General features: G+C 50.2%; 1 protein-coding gene across 1 annotated transcript; it reads left to right on the plus strand.

Moving 5' to 3' along the window:
* Positions 1–4: 4 nt before the first annotated feature.
* On the plus strand, positions 5–15,737 carry CD8B (CD8b molecule). The gene is made up of 6 exons (XM_029232160.1): positions 5–140; positions 3,506–3,865; positions 6,966–7,055; positions 11,544–11,633; positions 12,620–12,656; positions 14,991–15,737. Exons 1-6 carry the CDS (start codon positions 98–100, stop codon positions 15,001–15,003), a joined length of 633 nt encoding a protein of 210 aa, XP_029087993.1. The 5' UTR covers positions 5–97; the 3' UTR covers positions 15,004–15,737.
* Positions 15,738–15,999: the final 262 nt, after the last annotated feature.

A 15,999-nucleotide genomic window follows, 5' to 3' on the forward strand; every position in this document is an offset into this window, starting at 1 on the left:
GCTACCCGCTCCGCCCTCCCCCAACTGCCCCGCCGGGTCCCAGCCCAGACCATCTTAGCCGAGCCCCGCCAGGACCAGGTGTCCCGGGCGCGCCAAGATGCAGCCGCGGCTCTGGCTTCTTGTCGCCGCGCAGCTGGCAGGTAAGGCGGGGAGACCCTGGGGCGCGCGGGGCAGGAGCGGGTGGGCTTCGCTGGACCCGGGAAGAGCCTGAGCCGTGGAGTTTGGGAAAACTGTCCCCGTAGGATGCCCAGCCCGGAGCCCGGAGCTGCGGTGGCGCCCGGGAGGCGGCCGGCAGGCACAGTCCCTGGGGGTGGAAAACCTCCCAGGGAGCTCATTACCCCAGGGCTCCCGGGAGCCTCAGGACTGAGGCCACCTCTGCCCCAAAGCCTGAACCTAGAAGGGGAGACAGGAAGAGAGGAGGGAGAGAGGAAGGAGGAGGGAGGGTTGAAGGAGATGGGAAGGAAGAAAAGAGAGAAAGGAGGTCCAGAGAGGAAGGGAAAATGCCCTTGTCCAGGTCTGGCAGAGATGTGCCCCCAGGAAGGGGCCAGGGGCCTAGTTCTGGCTTTGGTGCACCGGCGCTTGGCCCAGGGTTCTGTAGACATATTTTTATTACTTCCGGGGAAGTATCTGTAGCACAATCCACCAAATACCAGGCTGTTGCCAGTTCTCAGGCAGGTGTGTCAGGGTACCCCCTCAGGGTCCCCAGTTTCCCGAATACTCCCTGGGGGTGGGTGTCATAGGCAGTGTGGCTCCCCGAACAAGCAGCGATGGAGTTCGAATGTCGGGGTTAGAATATAGCGGAGAGTCTGTCCCTCTGGCCAAGCCCAGTCAGTCTGTTTTTGTTTTTGTTTTTTTGCGGTACGCGGGCCTCTCACTGTTGTGGCCTCTCCCGTTGCGGAGCACAGGCTCCGGACGCGCAGGCTCAGCGGCCACGGCTCACGGGCCCAGCCGCTCCGCGGCATGTGGGATCCTCCCGGACCGGGGCACGAACCCGTGTCCCCTGCATCGGCAGGCGGACTCTCAACCACTGCACCACCGGGAAAGCCCAGTCAGTCTGTTTTTTAGAAGAAACCCCTCCACACCCCAAACTGCCCACTAACCTGTGGTTGATTTGCTCTCTTGTTCAAGACGTCCAAAGCTGACCTTCCTGCCAGGGTGACAAGGCCTGCCTGCCTGGGCTCTGATCTAATGAACTCAACGACATCTCAAGTAGAAGCTAGTCTAGGCCATTCAAAGCTACTAGTGTTACTGTGGGTCATTTTAGAAACAGCAGGTCCCTCTGAGAGTGGAGTCACGGGGGGACTGAGACCATCAAATAAATCAAATGAGACCATGAGCGTGGTGAGGCCTGGCTCTGGGTCTGGAGCACAGACTGGACTCAACCACGGCCGGGGGTTCAGCCTCCAGGGGCTGAAAAGCAAGTGGGCACGAGAGAGACCAGGGTGTGTCTCAGTCAGGAGGTCTTCAAGTCAGGACGCAGGCGAGGATCGTACGCAAAGAGCCCAGGGCCCCTCCGACCCCTCTCCACTCTGGGCTTTCTTGGTAGAGCTTCTGGAATCTTATTTGCAGCCCCACTATGTGCACATGAGCCCATGCTGTGGATCCAGGTTTCCTCAATTCAAGGAGTGGCTCAAAGCTCAGGTTCTGGGGTCCCAGACCTGAGTTTGAATCTGGATCCACCACAAAGAGGCTGTGTGACCTAGGTTAAGCAGCTGTGTTAACCTTCCTGAGCCTCTGTTTCCTCATGTGTAAAATGATATGTTTCCTCCCAAAAGATTTGGTGAGGATTAAGGAAAATAATGCACGTACCATATTCAGTACCGTGATTCTTTTTTTTTTTTTTTTTTGACCAAGCCGCGCAGCATGCAAGATCTTAGTTCCCTGATCAGGGATCAAACCTGTGCCCCCAGCAGTGGAAGAGAGGAGTACTACCCACTGGACCGCCAGGGAATTCCCTGTCGATTCTTACTATCTCCCCCAGGAGGTCAATGACCCCACACAATGAAGAATCTCTACTCTGCTAAAAAGACAGTATGGCTTTTGGGGAGAAGAGAGAAGGCCCAGCAGCCACTTGGGCCCCAGGTACCCTTTCATTCTCAGTGCGAGCAGAAGCTCAGAGCCATCTGAGTGTGTCCAAAAGTTTAAGTTCATTTCTTCAGTGTTAGAGAAGGTCACTCTGGGGCCAGGGAGCCTGAGCTCCAAGTACAGGCAGGATTATGAATGTGGGCCACGACCTCAGAAAGCCTTGGGTACACACACACACACACACACACACACACACACACACACACACACACAGACTGTGGCCTCCTCTGCCCATCCAGGCCTGTGTCCTCTCTGGACCTTGATGCTCCTGGGTCTCTGCCCCAGTCTGCAGTCTCCTCTACCCCGCAGCTAAAATGAAAGCTTTGCCAGGTCAGATTCAGTTTGTTGGACTTGGCCATGAAGGACCCATTCTAATCCTCTCCTTACGATTTCATTTGCTACCAGGAACAGCCCCTGAGATGTGAGACACACAGACAGTGGTTTACCCACATATAGCACTTTCCACTTGGCAGTGCTTTTCGGACATTCTAAGCCTCAGAAGCAGGCAGGACAGCTGCAGCAAGCCGCCCTCCTTTTATAGGAGGAGACAGGCTCCACGACTCGCCTGAGGTCCCACAACGGCATGGGGCACAGACGGGGTTCAAGGCCAGGTCTGTGTGTTCTGCTCTAGTTTTCCTGAACAATCCCCTACCTGCAGGGGCTTCCCATCTGAGACTGAAATGAACTCCCAGCGCCACGTCTGGGGTGTCTGTCCTTCCACTCGGGAATGGGGATCCAGAGACCAATTGATTACGGGCTTGGGGAGTAATGGGCTACAATTGTGCCTACCAGGGGAGAGTGAGTTCCTCTTGCTGGTTGTCACTGTCCAGAAACGGTGGCTGGCCCTCTCTTAGGTTGGCCAGACCGGCCATGTGCTCTGCCGGTGATCCAGAGCTCCTCTCTGAGCTTGCCCTGGGTCTCCTTCAGCTGCTTGGAGCCTTTTGAAGGTCTACATAGAGCGGCAGCAGGACAAGGTGAAAGGCAACCAGCTTTGACTTCAGACTGAATCCTTGAGTTTGACCCCCCGGCACTTACTAGCTGTAAGCAGGACTTTGAATAAGTCATATCATGCCTCAGTTCCTCATCTGTGAAATGGGAATAAAAATCCCAAAGTAAGTCTGAGGCATGATTGAGGTAATTTATGCAAAGAGCAAGGCATAAGCATGCAATCAACAAATGGTGCTCTCTCCCCTGTCGCCTTCGTCAGGCTGGCATCAGGAACACCTGCCTGGTGGACGATCGCATGGGGGATGGGGTGCTCGAGCTCTGAGTCCTGGGGCCACACAGCATTTCCCCAGGCCCTGCAACTGGGCAGGCTCTCTCATAACTTCTCTCATACTTGACTACGGGTGACTCTGAGGCCCCACGAGCCTGGCCAAGAGAAGGTGCTGATGGCGTCTGCCCTTTCTGCTTCTCGTAGCTCTGCGTGGCAGCTCAGCACTCGTGCAGACCCCTGCGTCCTTGACGGCTCAGACCAATCAGACCGTGATGCTGTCCTGTGAAGCCAAAACCCCCCCCACTAACTCTCGCATCTACTGGCTGAGGCAACGCCTGGCCCCGAGCGCTGACAGTCACCACGAGTTCCTGGCCTTCTGGGATCTCACCAAAGGGACTGTGTACGGCAAGGAGGTGGAGCAGGAGAGGCTAACTGTGCTTCGAGATTCTTCCCGGTACACTCTCAGCCTCCAAAGCGTGAAGCCTTCCGACAGCGGCGTCTACTTCTGCATGACGGTTGGGAACCCCGACCTGACCTTTGGGAAGGGAACTCAGCTGAGTGTGGGTAAGAATCTGGCTCAGTGCTGTAGATGAGCACTGAGCACCTACTGGGTGCCGGGTGCGTGCCAGGCCCTGGGACATCCCACTCTCAGTGAGCCCCGCCCTGCAGGAGGGAAGGACCTCCAGAAACAACTGCACTACCGCTAATAGAAACAAAAAGTAACCCAGGGCCACGCAGGTACAAGTGTCGTACGTAGTTATTTCACTTAATGCTGTCAAGCACCCTGGGAGGCAGGTGCTGTTTGATCCCATTGTAGATGGGATGCTTAGGAGCATCGCTGCTTCTTCTGGAGACAGGGCACACTGTCTTTCAGCCATTCTGCGTTCGCCTGAGGCTGTGGCTGGATTGGGCCGAGTCCCCAGACCTGCTAGTGGTCTCAGAAATCCCCTCCCAGCGTGCACACAGGGAAAGAACGAGCATGGGGACCCATAGCTTGAACCCACGCCCAGAGTTGCAAGGAGTGAGGAGGCTGGATCCCAGACCCAGCTGCAAATTCTGCTGCCAATTTACCCAGTGCCTGTGGGCAGGTCGCTCCCCTCCCTGGGCCTCAGTTTTCCCATCTGTATTGTGGGGCTGCGAAGGGCCTCCATGACTCCCTCCAGCCCTTAGAAACTGCAGTTCCTCAGGAGTTAAGTCCTCATGTCCAGTAGAAATATGTTTCGAGCCACAGGTGTAATTTAAGATTTTCTAATAGCCACGTTCAAAAAAATCAAAAGAAACCAGTAAAATGTATTTAAATAATAGATTTTATTTAACCCAGCGTATCAGTGATATTATTATTTCAATGTGTAATCAGTGTACAAATTATTACGGAAATAGTTTACGTTCGCTTTTCATACTAAGTGCTCAGTATTTATGTGCACAGCACATCTCGGGTCAGGCTGCCGCGTTGCAAGTGCTCCGTAGCACACGTGGCAGGTGGCTGCCATATTGGATGGTGAGGGTTAAACTGTCAAGGGTGTGAAGGAATCCTCAAAGCCCCCTCCCCAGGTTAGCCCATGGCCAAGGCCAATGCCCAGTGGGCCTCCCACTGTCTTGCTTCCCACTCACCTGGGATCTTTTCAGGCTGGGGGCATTGAGAGTGACAAGGGGACCTCCAGGAATTAGACCACTCAGCCTGGGAGGTGCAGGCATAGCGACATGATCAGGAAGACACAAACCAGAGTGATGCCCTCGTCACATGTCACCAACCTCGGGTCTTAAGTCAGGAGGTGGGGAAGGTAGGGAGAGCTCTCCCGACAAGAAGCCGAGGCATCCCTGGAGGGGTGGGTGTCAATTGATTCTTGCATTGAAAATTGGGCTTTTGTGAGTTTGGGGTTTTGGTTTGATTTCTTGTTTTTGTCTCTATAAGCCTCACACTGCCCACTCATGAGATTTTAGGGTCTAGGAAAGGTGGATGGCGAAATAAGCAAAACTGGTTTTCAGAAGATTCCCTGAATCTTGTACCACCACCCGCTCACTCCTGGCTTTGATCTTCCCAAACCCCTCTCACTGCCTGGCTCCCCGGGAATGGCAGTCCCTCCCCAAAACACGTGCTGGCAACTGTATCATCTCCTCAGGGTATGGGTATTCAGAGTCAGAGCCTGCCCTCCTGCCAGAAGGTCTGTACATTTTAAAGGAGGAAGCCTGGATGGTAGAGAAAGTATTTGGGGGAAGATGGGCCTTTTTCAGGCCCCTCAAGACACCATGGGTTCAAAACTCCTGCCCCTTTCCAAGAGGAGAGAAGTGGGGACAACTGGGTGTGGCGGAGTGGTATCAGGAAGAATCAAGGGGACCTGCCTCTGGGCAAGAAGACATTGAAATAGAACAAGTCTCCCCCACAAACCGCCCCCCATCCATCCCCAGGCCGCTGTGCCCAGGCAGGGCACGAAGTCCTGTAGAGCTGCCCCCTCGCAGGCTCACCACTGCCGCGCTGGGAGCCTCTGTGCCTCCACGTGTAGGAGGTAGGGGAATGAATACTTCCAAGGCAGTGAGGACTAAAGGGGGTAATGGAAGGTCAAAACACCGCAGCAGAGGGCCGAGCTCCACCCAGGCTTTCAGAGCAAGAGACTGAGGCTGTTTTCCCCTTTTCCAAGAGTTTCCCTCAGCACTCTGATGACCTGATGTGCTTAACTTTTTGTCAAAACGCATTTGCTGTTAAGGCGGTGTGCGGGGTGAGAGCCTAAGACGCGCATCTTTTGGCTCAGATGCCGGCCCTGGCGTTTCGTGGCTGTTGAACTCTGAGCAAGTGATTTATTTCAACCTTTTGAGCCTAGGCTTCTTCGGAGATCAGATGGGGAAAACAGTGCCAGTCCCCAGAGTTGTTGGGTTCAACAAGCTTCAGCTGACGCCCTTGGCATGGGCAGTAGCCCGAGGTGGGAGCTTGGTAAGGGTTAATTCTGGTTAGTCGGCTCTTCTAGAAACCTCGTGGAGCAGGCAGAGTGGGGCACGTTTTCTCTACTGATCATGGCTCAGGACAGTGAGCGTCTGAAGTGTCCACATTTTATTATGGAATCTACCGGGCCCAAACGACCAAACATTGTCTGTCCCTCCCTTTGCCCTTGACTCTAGAGTTCAAGTTCATGATGTCACCCGATTCCCTCTCCTACCATTTTGCAGAATATCATTTCAGTGAAATGTCTTTCCCCAACCCTCAGAGGCAGGGGTTGGATTCAGCGGCACCCGGTGTCCCCCCTCCCTTAGCATCTCCGAGCCCCAGGTGCCTCCCTTTGCCCTGTGGGCTTGTCTCTCTGCCTTGTCCCAACACTTCAGCACGTGACACTGGATTAACATGGGGGAAACTGAGGCACAGAAAAGTGATAGGACTTGCCCCAAGTCACGCAGTGGTTAATCAGGGGTTCTGGGGCTCTTTTCACATCTGGGTGGCTCCAGAACCCCTCTCTCCAGGACATCAAACAGACCCCCATCCCTAGGCCTTCAGATTCATCTGAGAGTCGGGGAAGTAGATCAAAAATCCCAGTGATCTGTGACCTTCAAGCCCCATAGCAGCCTAGGAAACACTGAGAAAGACTTTAGTACCTGGATATAAGATGTGCAGTTGTAAGTTTTATCTCTGAATCCACCTGCTGTTTACCTGGCTAAAACATGTGTCTTGCTTTTGTAGTTGATGTCCTTCCCACCACTCCGCAGCCCACCAAGAAGACCACTCCCAAGAAGAAAGTGTTACGGTTCCCAAACCTGGTGACCCAGAAGGGTGAGTTCTCCCATACCCCTGGATTCTCAGAAGGACAGCAGACACTCTCCCTCCCTCCGTCCCTCCCTGCCGTCATTCATTCCTTCCTTCCTTCCGAAAGCCCTTCCCAAGTGTGGACTCCAGCCTGTTTCTCCAGCCCTGAGCTGGGGTCTGAAAGGGAGCGGAGTGCGACAACAGTGCTATCCTCCAGCAGCTCACACTCTAGTGGGAGACACACTCCCAAGTCATCACAGGACAAAACTCAATGAAGGATACATCCACCCGAAACTTGCATACAAATGTTCCTAGCAGGATTAAAAAGTAGAAACCGCTCAAATGTCTACCACCTGATGAATGGATTGACAAAATATGGACTCTCTATACAACGGAATGTTATTTAGCCATAATCAAGAGTGAAGTAATGATATGCTACCACATGGATGAATCTTGAAAATATTTTACAGCGGAAGAAGCCAGTCACAAAAGACCATATATTATATGACCCCCTTGATATGAAATGTCTAGAATATGACATTCCTTGAAGACAGGAAATAGATTAGTGTTTGCCTAAGGCTGGGGGTTTGGGGAAGGAATGGGGGCAAGACAGCTAATGGGCACAGGATTTCTTTTGACAGGGATTAAAATGTTCGAAATTAGATTGTGGTGATAGTTGCACAAGTCTGTGAATATAACAAAAACCATTAGATTATACACGTTAGACAGGTGAACTTTACAATATATAAATTATATCTTAATAGAGCTGTTAACAAACAAAAAACTCAACCCAAAGGACCAACACTTTGGGACTGACATATACACACTACTATATATAAAATAGATAACTAATAAGGACCTACTGTATAACATAGGGAACTCTTCTCAATACTCTGTAATGACCTATATGGGAAAAGAATCTGAAAAGAGATATACCTATTATAAATGATACACTTTGCTGTACAGCAGAAACTAGCACAACATTGTAAATCAACTAGACTCCGATAAAAAGTAATAAAAAAAGACAAAGGACCAGTACTTTAACCTTCCCCGGTTTTGATGCCTAATAGAGGACCTAGCACACAGTGTGTGCTTCATACATGTTTACTAATGAGTAAACCGACTCACTATTGTGTGCTACAAGCACCAGACACCGTAGCTGACTACATACACACACACGCACACACACTTGCCTTGAACCCATCAGCCAAATGTGTTTCTTAAAAAACACTGACCTCTGTCCCCCAGAAGTTACTGGTGACAAAAAGAAAGTGTCACCTGCTCCCACCCATAGGACAAACCACAAGCAGCCACACCAGGGCCGCCTCATGCTACTGGTGTTGCTTTGTCTTAAATATTTATATAAAGCATCAGAAAGAGTCTGGGGGGGAGGCATCTAGCAGGATCCAGGGCATGGGAGAGGGAAGCTGCCACATGAGTTCACAGTAAAAAGCAAATCAGAACCCATGTACAGAAGGACAGAGTCTTAGGGAACACAAAGGCGGAGACAGAATGAGCTCATTTTATGAAGTATGCCCCCCAACTTTGCCTAAAGGATTTCAGGCAGGGTATAGCCAAAGAAAGGACACGAAAGGCCAAGACAGTAGAGGCAGTAAGATGAGGATGCAAAACCTGGGTCTGTGCCCTGGCTCTGGAAGAACCAAAAACCCCGGGGAAGCAAAGAGCAGACCCCAAGTCACGTGGCACCACTAACACCCCTTCTCCCACCACAATGATATAAAGAAACAACCCGGGCATCAAAGCCTTCATCCTGGCGCTAAATTCTAGAAAAAAATCTGCTCTGTTCATTCTTATGTAAGGACCGCTGAATGATAGTGAATTCGGTAGCACTTTATAAATGATGGAAAAATGGTCTTCAGATTTTTTGCATCATTTCTGATACCAACCCTCAGTAAAATCCCAGGGTAAAATGCAATTCCAACATTAGTAGGTTATTAAGAATAACCAGGACGTGTGTGAAGGTGGCCAGGTTGGGGGGAGGGGCGTCAAGGGGAGTAGGTGGAGGTTGTATTGGGGGTGGGGACCATGGGGAAGTGTAGCCTAGTGGTAAGTTAGCCAGGCCTAGGTCTGAATCCCTGTCTACCGCTGCTTATACTGTGCGACCTTGGGCAAGTGATTCAGCCTCTCTGAACCTCAGTTTCTTTCACCTGTCAAGTGGGAATGCTCACCTGGCTGCAGGCAAGGCAGGATAAAATGCTATACTATACACAAGGCGCTCAGCTTGGCGGGGCACCTAGACAGAGCTCAAAGCTTGTTATCATGAAAGAAACCCACAGGCCGCCATGGGGAGGGGCCTGCTCCCCTTGAGACAAGCTGGGGAGGTGCTGGGGGACAATTTCTAAACTGCTGTCACAGGAACAGTGTGGTGAGATACAGATCTCAGGAGACCCCAAGACTCGAGCGAGGCAAAGAAGGTGGGGCTGAGTGTCTCTGGTGTGTCTCTGGCCACTGGCTCCCTGCCCAAGCAGGCTTTTCGCCACCTTTACTAGAAGCGGCAGTTTTCCTGGTAGGTGATCGCGTTTCACCGAGGACCCGAGGACCGGTAGCTGTCTCTCGGCCTCTAGTTCAGGTCGTAGCTCAGGAGGCCTCCCCTGACCCCTCTCCCCGATCCCTGCAGCCTGTGTCCACCTCCCTTACTTAAAACTTTATCCAGGCATAATTTGCATGTCATAAAATTCACGCATTTTAAGTGCATGTCTCAATGATTTTTAGTAAATTTACCGAGTTATACAACCATCACCACAATCTAGTTTTAGAACATTTCCATCAAACTGTCAGATCCCTTGTGCCTGTTTATAGCTAATCTCTGTTCCCACCCCAGCCCCTGGCAACCGCTAATCTACATTCTGTTGCTATAGATTTGCCTCTTCTGAACATTTCATACAAATGGAGTCATAGAATATGTGGTCTTTCATGCCTGGTTTCTTCCACTTCACACCATGTTTCTGAGGTTCCCCCAGGTCGGGAGAACCATGGGGGAGATGAGAGGGAGGCAGACAGAAACCCTCACACATCAGAGGTGGGAAGGACTTCCAAGGGCCTCTCACCCAACCTTCTTCTCCACGTGGCACCATGCAGCCTTGGTGATGGCAGACTCCCTCCCACGGAGCAGCCCACTCCGTCCCTTCTGCCACCTCTCCTGCCCTTAAGCTGTCACGAGGGGACTGGCAGGGGCTGTAGAACTCGGGGCATCTGGGTCCAAATCCTGGCCCTGCCTTTTAGTATCCAGGTGACCTAGGGCATGTAATTGAACTTCTTTGAACCTTGGTTTTTTCTGAACTGTAAAATGAGAGATAAAAATGACAGTAATACCTTCCTTCCTCACAAGATGGAAGTTTGTAGTTAGTACTATACTTGGCACATAACAGGTCTTCAGTAAACCTTCTCCCCCTTCCCTGACATCGAAAACTCTTTCTAATTTTTTTAACCTTGAGCCCAAATCTGCAGCCTTTCCCTTTTCACCCATGGGTCCTCATTCTGCTCCCTCAGCTACTCATAGGGACCAGCCACAGGGACACGAAGGGTGCCAGAGAAGGATTTGGGGCATCGATGATATAAACTCTACTGTTTACATAGCATACAAGATGGGCAAAGGAACAAATAGGCAACTGATAGAAGAAAAATCATACGTGGCCAATCTATGAAAATAGGCTGAAATGGACAAGTGGTGAATTGAAGTGAAATATCATTTTTCACCCACTGGACTGGCAAAAACTAAAAACTTTGATAATGCCAAGGGTCGGCAGGGTGCACTACTGGTGATTAGGAATGGAATTCACTGCAGCCTTTTTGGAAGGCATTTCACAGTATCTGTTATAATTGAAGATGGATATAGTCTATGGTTAGTAGTTCTCGTTTACAGTATCTGCCTCCGGCAGTCTCCTGCATAAAGAAAGAAATGTACCTGGATGTTTTCTGCAGAGGTATTTGCAAAACACAGGAAACAAACAAAATGTCCGTTAACAAAAAAGAATGTGCTGGCATGTTTAAGTGAAGAAAAAAAAAAACCTGGTTGCAGAACAATTTGTACTATATAAGCCTCTGTATTTTTAAAAGCTCTATGGGATGTATCTATGTAAATTATGTATGTGTACATGCAAATTAACAATGACAGTTACTTCTGTGAAGGAGCTGCGTTGCCAAGGGGCATTCTAACCATATACCTAAATCTTTTACAGTGAAAATATATTCAGGTATTTCTTCTGAAATTAAAAGTTTTAAAAATAAATAAGAAAAATCCCATTACCAGGCATGCAAATTGTCTATCTCATTTGAACATAAATAGCTCCTGAGTTTATTAATTTTTAAAATTTGCACGTGGGACATGAAATTTTATATATGAAATGATCTCAATGTGTTTAAAGAGCCCAGAAAAAAGACTGGAAGGAACCATGTAAACAGCGGTATTCTCTGGGAGGTGGGGCTTCCGGTTGATTTTTCCCTCTCTGTGTTCGTCTGCACATCTCAAATATTTAATATGTGTGTGTCTTCCAGGCCCGTCCTGTGCCCCCCTCATTGTCGGCCCACTGGTGGCTGTCGTCCTTCTTCTGCTGGTGTCCTTGGGCGTGGCCATTCACCTACACTGTAAGTTGTGCCCTCCTGGGCCGTCATGGCGACCCCTTTTGCTGTTGGAGGTGTCCCTGAGGGTCCTTCCTTCTCTAGGGAAGCAGGGCACATGGCAGCCTGTTGGAAGTTTGCCCCTCCAACCCTGAACCCATGATAGTTCCAAGAAGTGATGCTTGGCCTGAGGCCAAGCTTCAGGGATCAGAGAACACCCTGTCTCTGGAGTCAGGCAAACTTGGATTTGAATCCAACTCTGCTGATTACTGATCTAGTGACCTTGGGCATATGCCCTGGCCTCCTTGAGCCTCAGCTGCCTCACCCCGGGTAACCATGTTACCTACTTCCCAGGGCTGCTTTTGTAAAGTCCCGCCCAAGTGCCCGGCTCCGGGCATGTGCTCAGTAATCAGGAACACCCGTGAGCAGTTGGGATGGAAGCAGTGCACAGAGATTGTGGTAGGGTTTGGGTTACGTTCCCAGAAGCTAGAAATCCTCCCCTCTGTGAGGCTGTGGGGAAACTCAGAGATGGCTGCTGCACCCCGTCACTTCAGAGGTGGGATCACCTCCTTCTACGGGCCCCCCTGGGAGCTTCAGGGGGAAGCTCCAGGGGGAAACCTTGCACTTCCCCAGAATACACATGCTCTGATTTAAGACCACCTGTCTGTACAACCTCTGCTTCCTGACCTGCTGTGAAGGGCAAGGTGGCGCATTTAAGGGCACACAGACTGCCACTTACTAGCTACATGACTTTGGGCAAGTCATTCAGTAACACACTCACCCTCTACGTCAGCTTCCCCATATGCAAAACGGAGATAGTAAGAGTACCGACTCTTAGGTTTGCCGTAAACAGTAAGGGAGTTAAAACCCATGAGGTGTCTGGAGCAGAGCCTGGCACCAAGGAAGTGGTCCGAGGTGTCAGCTGCCCCTCTCATCGCCCTCCTCCCTCTCTGGGGCTCGGTGTCAGTGGCTCACAGCCCATGCCAACCAGCGGTCTTGTTTTCTCCTTCCAGGCCTGCAGAGGAGAGCTCGGCTTCGCCTCCTGAAACAGTAAGTGGTTGGGGCCTTGGAAAATTGCCTGGGCCGCAGCCCTGGGTGTGGCCCCGGCTTCCTCAGCCCCTGCTGCTGCCCACAGCCTCCAACTGCGAGAGCCCCAGACAGACACCACCTTCAAAAAGATCACACACTGTGTAAATAGATGGGCTCATGGAGTTCAGTCAAAGAGAGAACCTAAGCTAACAGAATATCAATTAGTCGTCTAAGTATATGTCAAGTATGGTAAGATTTAGCTCTTAGCTCTCCTGAGAATAATAGTGAACTCTTTTTTTTTTATTATTTTTATTGAAGTAGAGTTGATTTACAATGTTGTGTTAGCGTCAGGTGTACAGCAAAGTGATTTAGTTATATATATTCTTTTTCAGATTCTTTTCCATTTTACGTTATTACAAGACATTGAATAAACAATCAACTACTGCATGGGTAGAACCAGTAGGATATCCCAAACTTTTTGCCACCCGTTATTTCATTCAGCTTGGTCCTGCATGGCATAGGAGGGTGATTTTTACAGATCAAGACTTGCTCAAAGCATTTGGAACAGTAGAGAGCAGCCTCGAACTCAAAGACAAGTCGGTTCACCCCAAGGCCAGCATCTCCACCAGTGGAATTCCTTCCCTCCTGGTGGTGTGTGTTGGACTTGACCCCACCTGGGTCCCAGGAGTTGGCAAACCCACCGGCTGAGTCACATAGACACGGGGGCTACAAGGCTCACTGCTTAGGCCCACTGAGCTGGGTAAGCTCCAGCAGAAGCCAAGGCAGAGGCCAAGGCTGCCTGAGGCTCCCAGACTCAAGGGCTCTGGACCCCTGTTTGGCCACGGGCAGTGTCCTTGGACTGCCTTTTCTGCCTCAAAATAGAGATTGTTTCGCATCTACCTATCTCATTCATTACACCCCCTCTATGTAGAGTGTTTGAAAAAAAGAAAGAAAGCCCCCACTCCTAGATTGAAGAGTAGCTCCATTGTGAGGCAGATCTGGGTTTGAGTCCTGTCTGCTACTCACCAGCCTTGGGACTGTAGGCAAGTCACTTCACCTGTCTGAGCCCCTGATTCCTCATCTGTAAAATGGGATAACAGTACCAACCACATGGCTATTGTAAGGACTTACTGAAGAGGCACCGTCTAAGTGCACAGCCCCTGGCTACTTGGAGTCAAGGCAGCAGCTCATGGTACTTACAAAAGGCAACTTTATGAGCCCAACAACCAAGAAACAACATGTTTTCTTGTTGAATTATAAGTGACAGACCATATTATATTAGTTTCAGGTGTACAACATAAAATGTATTTTTAAATACTCTGAAATGATAAATTTTCATATATTCTCACTATACTGTCTGCTCTACACAATTACACACATTGTGTTTGTATATATTTGTATACATTGTGTTGTATAGTTGCTTAAACATGCCTGCTGCATTTCGTGGGCAATTTTCGATGGTAATTTTGATGGTGTGCAATTTTCACTTTACGTGCTGGATTTAGAAACTACCCCGTACTTAAGAGACAGTAACTTAAGTGTATTTGTCAAACTCTAGACCTCCAGAATGTTCTGTTCAGAATCTTCCGTGTGGTGACCTGTTGTGGAGAACGACTCCCCCTCAAGGAGCTGCCTGTGTTGTGCCTCCCCCTCACCCCTTCGTTTTAACTTGTTCCCCAGTGATTTGATGCCAGTTTGGGAGGAGTCGGCTGCAGGACCTCATGCTATGGCAAACCCCAGGGGTTCCGAGGATCAGCTTAGGCGAGGAAGGGGCTGGGGGTGGCCCCGGGTGGGACCCTAGCCACCCCCCCTCACCCTTTTCATTCCGAACAGCTCTGCTTTCATCCGTTGCCTGTAATTACACTTACCTGTAAGATGTCGTTGAACAAAAGCGTTTGTGGCTAAAAAGAAGTCTGAAAACCACCTCTGGTTTTGCTATCATGATCCAGGTGTGGATGAAATAGTCCCTGGGCCTCAAAGATCAGCTGTTACTAATTCAAGTTGCAATTTGGGGCAGACATTCCCCAGCCTCTAACTCGCCTTAGAAAATCATCTAGCGGCAGGCCACGTTCCTCTGGTCCCCTAGTGTGCATCGGTGAATCGCTTACCTTAGAAGGTACCGCAGGAAGTAACACTATTCAAAGCTAGAGTTCTTAGGGCTGCGTTTTTTGAGCATTTCAATTTTTCTTAATGACTGAGTTGGGCCCTAAAAACATACCAACACAAAACTCTTGGCCCTAGGCTACTTACTTGGAGTGGAGCCTTGCATCCTGACTCGCCATTTATCTCTCTTACAGGAAATACAATAGCATTTGCCTGATAATAAGTGGTTTCACAGCTTGCTGTTGTTTTCAGGTTTTATAAGTGAGCAGAGGATACGTTTTTGGTGTCCTGCTACAAAAATACATTGGTCGGTGATGAGCGAGATCTGGAAAAATGAGACAGAAAGGACGCACTCAACCATGGAAGTGTCACTGACCTGCTGAAGCTGCTTGCTTTTAACTACTGCAAGTTCTTTCTGTGGGCCTCGTGCATGGGAGCAACTTGTTACATGGTCATCGGGATCTTAGAGAGAAGGCTTCAGAACCCCAGGGCACTTCCTGCAACTTGCAAGGCAACTTGCAAGGAGGATTGAGTACAAAATGGCACCCAGCGCACCACTGCCGGCTCCTGTACTCATCCTGTTGGGCTGGGAATTTCAGTGGTGGCCATCCAGCCACCGCCTTGCTTTGCCCAGGTAAGGCAGTGACATTGAGACCCGAGTCTCTCATGGGATGGTGCTGGGATGGGTCCCTTTGGTCTTCCCAGGCGGGGGCTGACCCTCCTCACAGAAGGCCCCAGAGAGCAGACCCAGACTGGAAATGAGGCTCCCAAGAGGGACTGACCTGTCTCCCATGGTCACTTCAGATTCTGAGGACCTCCTTTGGGGCTTGGAACTTGTGGACTGGGGGACATGAGGCCACTTGATCTCCCACCAGGAAGTCATTCAGCTTTCACTTCTGCCCTCCCATGGCTTGTATGTTTCTTCTCTTACTCTCTGTTCTTGTTATGATAATATCTTGGTTGTAAAAATAAAATCTTGAGTAAATGATACACATGGCTCCTGTGATGTAAACACACAAAAGCTCATCTATGTGGCAAAGATGTCGGTGCTCAGTTAAAAAGAGATGAAAAGGTTAAAATGACTATGTCTTCATTTTGCGTCAAGCTCTTCATTTGCCCGCAAACATGCTGTACTCCACTGTGGACAGGTTGGAAGCACCCAAGGCACCCAACCTGGACAAGCACCCAAGGCACCCAACCTGGACAGGTTGGAAGCACCCAAGGCACCCAGAGCCAGGTAGCAGGTGCCCCAGGGGCCACC

Source organism: Monodon monoceros, unplaced genomic scaffold, assembly GCF_005190385.1.
Source record: "Monodon monoceros isolate NGI ecotype Baffin Bay Population unplaced genomic scaffold, NGI_Narwhal_1 Super_Scaffold_19, whole genome shotgun sequence".
Lineage (NCBI taxonomy): Eukaryota > Metazoa > Chordata > Mammalia > Artiodactyla > Monodontidae > Monodon > Monodon monoceros.